Source organism: Sinocyclocheilus grahami, unplaced genomic scaffold (assembly GCF_001515645.1).
Source record: "Sinocyclocheilus grahami isolate Dianchi unplaced genomic scaffold, SAMN03320097.WGS_v1.1 scaffold30.1, whole genome shotgun sequence".
In the NCBI taxonomy this organism is placed as follows: domain Eukaryota; kingdom Metazoa; phylum Chordata; class Actinopteri; order Cypriniformes; family Cyprinidae; genus Sinocyclocheilus; species Sinocyclocheilus grahami.
The window spans coordinates 2,058,530-2,067,061 of record NW_015505209.1 but is presented as its reverse complement, the minus strand read 5'-3'; the positions used below and the strand labels follow the sequence as shown (position 1 = coordinate 2,067,061).

At 34.3% G+C, this 8,532-nt stretch overlaps 1 protein-coding gene across 1 annotated transcript; it reads right to left on the bottom strand.

Annotated features, from left to right (window-relative positions):
* Nucleotides 1-2,477: 2,477 nt before the first annotated feature.
* LOC107573314 (uncharacterized) lies at nucleotides 2,478-3,527 on the bottom strand. Its single transcript, XM_016259755.1, has 3 exons — nucleotides 3,284-3,527; nucleotides 3,092-3,195; nucleotides 2,478-2,911 (listed from the first exon to the last, which is right to left on the bottom strand). The coding sequence occupies exons 1-3, from the start codon at nucleotides 3,486-3,488 to the stop codon at nucleotides 2,489-2,491; spliced, it is 732 nt and encodes a 243-aa protein (XP_016115241.1). The 5' UTR covers nucleotides 3,489-3,527; the 3' UTR covers nucleotides 2,478-2,488.
* Between the last annotated feature and the right edge of the window lie 5,005 nt (nucleotides 3,528-8,532).

Below are 8,532 nucleotides of genomic sequence, written 5' to 3'. Positions count from 1 at the left end.
AAAGACAATATTTAAAAATATATATCTGAAGGACTTCAGTTATATATACAGTATCTCACAGAAGTGAGTACACCCCTCACATTTTTGTAAATATTTTATTATATCTTTTCATGTGACAGCACTGAAGAAATGACACTGTGTCATGTGACTCATTAGTTGTTACAAGGTCTCAGGTGTGAATGGGGAGGAGGTGTGTTAAATTTGGTGTTATCGCTCTCATACTGGTCACAGGAAGTTCAACATGGCACCTCATGGCAAAGAACTGTGAGGATCTGAAAAAAAATAATTGTTGCTCTACATAAAGATGGCGTAGGCTATAAGAAGATTGCCAAGACCCTGAAACTGAGCTGCAGCACAGTGGCCAAGACCATACAGCGGTTTAACAGGACAGGTTCCACTCAGAACAGGCCTCGCCGTGGTCGACCAAAGAAGTTGAGTGCACGTGCTCAGCATCATATCTAGAGGTTGTGTTTGGGAAATAGACATATGAGTGCTGCTAGCATTGCTGCAGAGGTTGAAGGGGTGGGGGGGTCAGCCTGTCAGTACTCAGACCATCTAACATCCACCAGTTCTGTGACGTCGTCATGGAGGAGTGGAAGAGGACTCCAGTGGCAAACTGTGAAGCTCTGGTGAACTCCATGTCCAAGAGGGTTAAGGCAGTGCTGGAAAATAATGGTGGCCACACAAAATATTGACACTTTGGGCCCAATTTGGACATTTTCATTTAGGGATGTACTCACTTTTGTGGCCAGCGGTTTAGACATTATTGGCTGTGTGTAGAGTTATTTTGAGGGGACAGCAAATGTACACTGTTATATAAGCTGTACACTCACTACTTTACATTGTAGCAAAGTGTAATTTCTTCAGTTTTGTCACATGAAAAGATATAATAAAATATTTACAAAAATGTGAGGGTGTACTTCTGTGAGATACTGTACATATAACTTATGAGTCCTATATTATGTTATATGTGTGCTTACCATTTAGACACTGGCAGTATTAAATATTGACTCTTAAAACTATTTAATATTCTGTAAAGTAGTGTTTGTGTAAGTTATTGATTTCATTTTAAATGCTATAAAAGTATCAATTTTAACTAAATAAATATATCCTCCGTCTATGTTCTTACATATTTTCCCCTCATTAGAATCACTGCAGTTTCTCTAATATTATGCAATGCTTTCTTACTTGTTTTCTTGTATCTTTGTAACAATTTCCAGTCATTTATGTGAACTTTTGTTTTCATCTTTGAATCATGACTATAATAACCTGCCCTAAATTAATGCTGATCCTGAAACTGATATGCAAGAACAGAATATTTTTATATATGCATTTGTGCCTCATATTTACATAATAGTTGCAGAGTGTCCTGACATGTACTTCAACAGCACAGAACAGTCAATATTGAAGATATTCAGCTACTCTGACCTCATTTTAAGGTGTTTGTTGAGGGAATGTTTGAATTAATTTATTTCTGCAAGCTCATGCACCCAAATTGTATCCTTGAACAATCTGTTAATGAAAGAAAGGATATATTGTTGGTTTCAAAATTACATAATCACTAAAAACAAACATCAACAAATCCAACTGATATCGCTCCAATGCAAATGGCAACATCAGAATTAAATAGATTGTCAGTATCTTTATCTTGCTATTTGCTGTCATAGTACTTGATTCTAATCATCATCAAGCATTAATGTAAAAAATCAGATTTCAGAAAACTAAAATATTACATCACAACAACAATTTAATCATATAATACATCTATGATGGTTTTTATATAATGCGCTGGGAAAATTCTGAATGCCTACATTTATAAGATTTAATGGGAAACTCATTAAGAAGGATGGGAAGCTAAGAAAAAAATATTTTACAATTCTTTTATTGTTTGAACGCATTCATTTTATTTTTTATAATTTTTTAATATATATATATATATATATATATTACATTGATACATTTCTGAGGTAATATTTTAATTAAAGACATCAATATAAAATATAATAAATAAAAATATATCAGTACTTTTTAATAAATAATTCAGTAGAGGTGGCCAGCACCATCTCATACATGTTAGAAACTATGACATTTCTACTTAGTATTTCATGATATTACCTACATCAGTCGATTGAAAAGATTCTTGCACAGTTCTTATGAAAACAATGTCATTGCCGCAGCATTGCAAGGTAGTTTAAATTTTAACTGACTTGAAAAGGTGAAAGGACTGACAAACAGTGACCTAAACTAGCCTCAACACCAACTGAGGTCCTGAGGCCCTAGATTGCATCATATACAGTTCTTGGTGATATGTTTCCTCGAAACCATTTGGTTTCTTAACGTGATGTTATAAGTTCTTTAGGTCAGTGTATTGGTTTTAGGAATCATCCAAAAAAAAAAAAAAGTCCTCCTGGGTGGTTCACAGATGGTTTTCTTTAGTGCAAGGCTTATAAAATTGTTAATGAACTTTTATTTTTAGAAGGTCAGTAATTCAGAATGGATCAGATGGTGCAACTTGCTTGTGTTTCTTCTGTTTTTGTAAATTAGGACTGACAGGGCTCTTGGAGAGCAGTACGTGTAAAGGGTCGTCATAGGACGTGATGGTTTCTTTAGAAACGTTACTGCTGCGCTCGTGCTCATGCTCTCGATTTGGTCTTCGATAATTAGCAGTCCTTGACCTCGGATTCTCAGATCCCAAGGGATCAGATGGGTCAATATACTGGCTTCTTCTCTGTCTGTGATGTGTTTTTTGGTTGTTAGACTGCAGAGAATGATGTAATTCTGTACTATAAGCCTCGGTGTGACTTTTACCTCCAACAAGCTTGATCATTGCATCACTCCTCCATGGGCACAAAGCATGATGGTAATTCTTTCCGTGAATTGTTTTAAAGCAGTCCTTATTAATGCCATCAACCTGAGGACAATAATGTTTTATTAAAGCTTTTTTAAATTATTAAATCCTTTTAGCTATAATAATTATATATATATATATATATATATATTAATCCATAATGTAGTAATTAGAATTGCAAAAGTCTTTAAAACATAAAATCATATATTGTTTACAATATTGATAAAGATAACTAATACTCACTGAAATATGTGTGTTTTTAGTTCTATCCAAGCACATTATATTATTTGTTTTAATATGAAGTAGTAAGAAGCAGTCCTTGCTTCTTTTCTTCAGTAAAGCAGCTCCTTTATTAATTAAAAGAGCACCAATAATGTTATTAACAGTCAAAATATGTAGAAATGTGCCCGTTTATGTATAAAAAAAACAACTTACCTTTGGACTCTCGAGAAATGGCTTTCCTCATTCTTTTACTAAATGTCATCATCAGGAAATATCCGTATGTACTGATCATGGTCTCTATATTGCTCAGATTTTCTCTTGTTAAATCTGTTCGGATTGTTTCCTTTTGTATAGGATGACAAGTTATTAGTGCTGAGGTGCTTAGAGCAGCCAGACAGAGAAGAGGGACTGTGTGCATGATCAGACTGAATCAGGCAAGAGCTCAGGATACAATGAAGCATCTCACTGCTAGTTTATATAATTGGGGGAAATTAGTTCAAAGGTCATGTTTGCAGACCAAGAACTTTAAAGTTGATCAGCTACAACTGGCAGTTGTAACCAGATGTCGGGTTCACCAGCTTTACATAAGTTTACCTAGTTTTGAAGGGACAAATTCTGAAGTTACAACTTTCGCTGCTAAATATTTTGCACCATTAGCCTAATTGTCATTGCTCACCTCTTTAATGATTTATTTTGTGCATAAGTGTTTATCTTTATTTTTATAGAAAAATATAGCCTATATTATGCTATTCATTTTCAATATAATTTTTTTTTACCGTTAATAACACAAGGAAAATTAAGTTAGATTCAAGGCTAAACTGAATTCAAGGCATTTCATCCCAACTTCTGCTCACGTAGGCCTATTTAAAGGCTGTAATTGGATTACTGAGAGCAAACGTCATAATTTGATTTGATAATTTCACAGATTTTACAACATAATTGAAGTTGGAAAAAAAATCTGAAATGGCTGTAGGACTCAGGTGTGTTGTCATTCATTCATTCATGCTGTTTTTAATTTATTTATTTCCATTTTGACCAATATCTTTATTGCTTATATATCTTATATTTAAGATATTTTATATTTTTAAGTAAATGCTACAGCCTTACAAGGTAAAAATGTAATGTATTTATTTGATTTATTGTTAATTTATTTGCTTTTCTTAGTCTGTGCATAAAAAAGGTATGTGAAATCAAACGTAAAAGAGACAGGATGGTAATTTTACGCAAAAACGTATGCATTTATGATTTTGACCACATGAGGGGGCGCTAACACAACTAATACTATCCATATTTTTTAACCCCCTGCTAACTAAATATTTCAAACCTGTTTCAGTAAAAACCAATTTAATTATGATTAAAGTATAATGCAAAAACACAGAGGCTAAAAAACAACCGTTTATTTTCATTTCAGTAATACAGTTGGCTGCTGTGCACAGCACATACGTATAAAAATAAAAGGAAACATTTTCTTAATATATTAGAATTCTTATTATTATTTTTTTTTTCAGAGAACAAAATGATTGGCAAAAAGTTTGTACGATTGAACAAATCGTACAATCATTTCAACAAATTGGAACTAAGGCAGAAGGTGAGGTATATGTTAGAAAATAGGAGGGGAATTTGGAGGGGGCGTCTGCCCCTCAGTGCAGGAATACAAAACTGAGAAAACACAAAGGCTGCATACGTACAAGGACACACACACATGCACAACCCCTTACAATCATCTCGCAAGCCACAAATGGGGCCATTTCAAAGCTGGAGACAAAGTACAGTACAAAGAATCCTGTTTCTGTATAAGCACTTAGTTTAGAGGGCTTAACTTCTAGATGCACATTTCTGTCCATCATTTTGCATTAAAAACCATGCAAAATTCTATTCATTTCATCTAAGTTTAAAGAGATCAGACATGTGATAAGAGGACAGGGTACAGTGGAGATACATATCAATAAATTAACATCAGTCATCACATACATAAAAAAGCAGTAATTTTGACAGTTTCATTGAAGCAATCACATTGCATGCCATATTTGGGGTACAAAGAATTTAAAATCCATAGCCATCAATACTAATATATAGTTCATATTTTCAACATAGTACAGCTGAAAATCTTTCTTTATTCTCAGAACATTAAAAAATTACCATATAGCCATAGACCATAGTTTTAATTTTGTTTAGACAGTTCACCCAAAAATGAAAATTCTGTCATTATTTATTCACCCTCATGTCGTTCTAAACCTGTGTAACTTCCGTTCTTAAGTGCCCATATAATGAGAGTCAATGGGGTCCAAAACATTCTTCAAAATACCTTCTTTTACATTCCACAGAAGACAAAATGTCACACGTTTGGAAAGACATGAGGGTGAGTAATCTTAATTTTTTGGGTGAAATATACCTTTAAGAAAAAAGTCACAAACACACTCCATGAGCATATTGTATATAATCTAAATATCAGTGTACCTGGCTCAAACATCCCAGCCATAACTGTTATAAAAATAACATCCTTCTCCTTTGTATCATTAAGATGTCTCAAAATGTCATGTAAAAGCAGTAATGCAAGAGAAATCAAGGTCAATATGTACTTGTTAGTACTGCAGTGATTATCAAACCTTTAATTCTCTCCTACACATTGCAGCTGCGTCAGAAATGCAACGTGTTTTGCACGTGTTTTAAGGATATAGTAGCAAAGATAAAAACATCTTGATTGTTGCAGTGTGAGTAGCAACCGCAAGAAAAATTAAGATGGAAAATGAGAGCCTCAGCTTTTAATTGAATATTCCAATAATAATTTAGTAATTATTTGAATTTAAAGGAGTTTATTTCTTTAAAGAACTTCACCCAAAAATTAAAATGTGCTTGAAATTTACTCACCCTCAGACCATCCAAGATGTAGATGAGTTTGTTTCTTTATTGGAACAGATTTGGAGAAATGTAGAATTATATTACTTGCTCACCAATGGATCCTCTGCAGTGAATGGGTGCCGTCAGAATGAGAGTCCAAACAGCTGATAAATTTTGTGGTCATCACAATAATCTACAAGTAATCCACACTCAGTCCATCAGTTAACATCTTTTGTGAAAAGTTGAGTGTTTGTAACATCAAAATTCACCAACATATTTTTTTAGAACTCTTTTGGACTTCCAAAGCTTTGCTTGGTCTGACATACTTTTTCTCTTCAGACAAAACAAGCAATACTATGGATTATAGGACTCGTTTAACTTTGAAGTAAAAAATATGTGGATGGATTTGTTTACTACAAATGTGCAGCTTTTCACTTCACAAGGCATTAAGTGATGGTCTGGACTCATGTGGATTACATGTAGATTATTTAGATTTTTTTAAAGCTGTTTGGACTCATTCTGACAACACCCATTCACTGCAGAGGATCCATTGGTGAACAAATAGCCTAATGTAATGCTAAATTTCTCCCAAATTTTTTCAGATGAAAAAGCAAACTCATCTACATCTTGGATGTTCTGAGGGTACATTTTCGTATTCAAACATAAAGTAATGCGCAAATTATGTTATCTCGAACAGATTAAGACGGTTATATTGGTTTTTACATTCCAAAGACTTTTTGAGGTGGAGTTCAAGTATGTAGTCAACATGTTGGTGAATGAGCCCTCACTGACTGTAGAGGTAAAACATAAAACACCCCTGACTAATATCAATACATATGATCAAAAAAGGACTTAATCACACACTATATTTAATCTGATAAATCAAATCAGAGGTTTTCTTATTACTAAGCAACAGCTATGCTATCATATAATCGTGCCACATAATTCAAGGTTAATGCAATTCTGTGCATTTCACTAGCTTGATCAGTATATTAATTCAAATGGAAGCACCCAAACCTTTCAGGACTAGCCGTCCACAGACTTTCAGTCAAATTCTGAACTTACTTGAATGTAAAATAGCCCTCTCCGAGTTTAACTCCCAATAAGGATGCATGCAATCAGTTTTTAATGTCGACTATTTGGTTATTGATCTAAATATGGAACAAAAACCTCTTTCTTGCATGTACAAAAGGAGGCAAAATAGCAGAGGCTAAGGCACCACCTAATCATGAAAAATAAGTGCTTTCAAAAATGGTGGAACAGATGAAGATCAGAGTAAACTGATATTTATTTTTCCCTCCATAACTTTTTTCAATGTGGACGTGGCTCTTTGAGGTAATAAAAAGTATCCATTTCACTGTAAAAGCGAAGGATGTTAGTCCAATGCCGGGTAAGGTTTACACCAGTTATGGCAAGCACCCATAAAAAGTGAGAGCAAAAAAAGCTCCTTGACTCTCATAATATGCATAATAGAAATCATAAGCAGCAAAGAATGGCATGTACACAAAGTAAGCTACCGAAATATACATATATTATTATTATTTCAACGAGAATAAATACTGTAAGTGTTATTTTAGTTCTTTGCAGTTCACCTCTTAGCATGTTTGGGTTACCTACGAGAACATCCAACATGTGCAAATTATTGTGTTATTGCCAGGTTTGCTCATAAACGTGGGAGGAAATGTGTGACAGTCATTGCTGGGGAAGCCTTGTAGCCTCGCTTCAAGCGGCCGTGTTTGCTGAGGGCGATATAAAAGCCCTTGTAAATGGAAGACTCATATGCGTTGTAATTGTTGGGCAGCAGTGTCTCCTTGAACTTGCACTCGTCATGGAAGGCCCTCTAAAAATGGTATGGATTAGATAGTTAGTTTGGTATTACTACTCCCATCCTCCTCCTAAGCCCCATACACTACTTCTCCATCACATACTCTCAATATACACTCCTTTCTAATTTAACTAGGGTAAAGTGCAGGAAAACTCACAAAGCAACACTACAGTTAATCTTACACCAGTAATGATCTAACTAAGAAAAGCTTTAAAAACAAAAGCAAGTAATTTCCAGGTTCTGTGGATTGAATGTTATTAATTTTCAAGGCCCATGCTGCTTCTAATGGAGATGCCAATCAGCTGAATATCTGAAAAGCCAAACTTATCGGTCCATCAGTTTTATCTCCAATTTCTATTGCGTAAAAATGACTTTGTCTGCTTTATGCCAACAGCATAAATCTTTTAAGTAACTTTAATTAACAGATTTTATCAATACATCAGATTCATTGCTTGCACAAAAATGTGGAACTGTTAATAACATGCACATAGTCTGTATGCTAAACAAAGCTCTAAGTTCACAATTAATTTATGTGTTTTAAAAAAGTAGAAGCTGCTGCCACTGACAATGATGGACTATCACAAACAATTGACATTGAAGGATCCTGGAGTTACAAAGGTTGAGAAATAATTTAGCTGGACGATTCTGTCTGCACACTTAAAAATAAAGGCTTCAAAAGTGGGGTTTTGCAGTGATGCCATAGAAGAACTATTTTTGGTTCCCCAAAGAACCTTTCAGTGAACCGTTCTTAAAAATTATTTTTTTTCTTAGTGTGAAGAACATGAAGGAGGGAACGGAG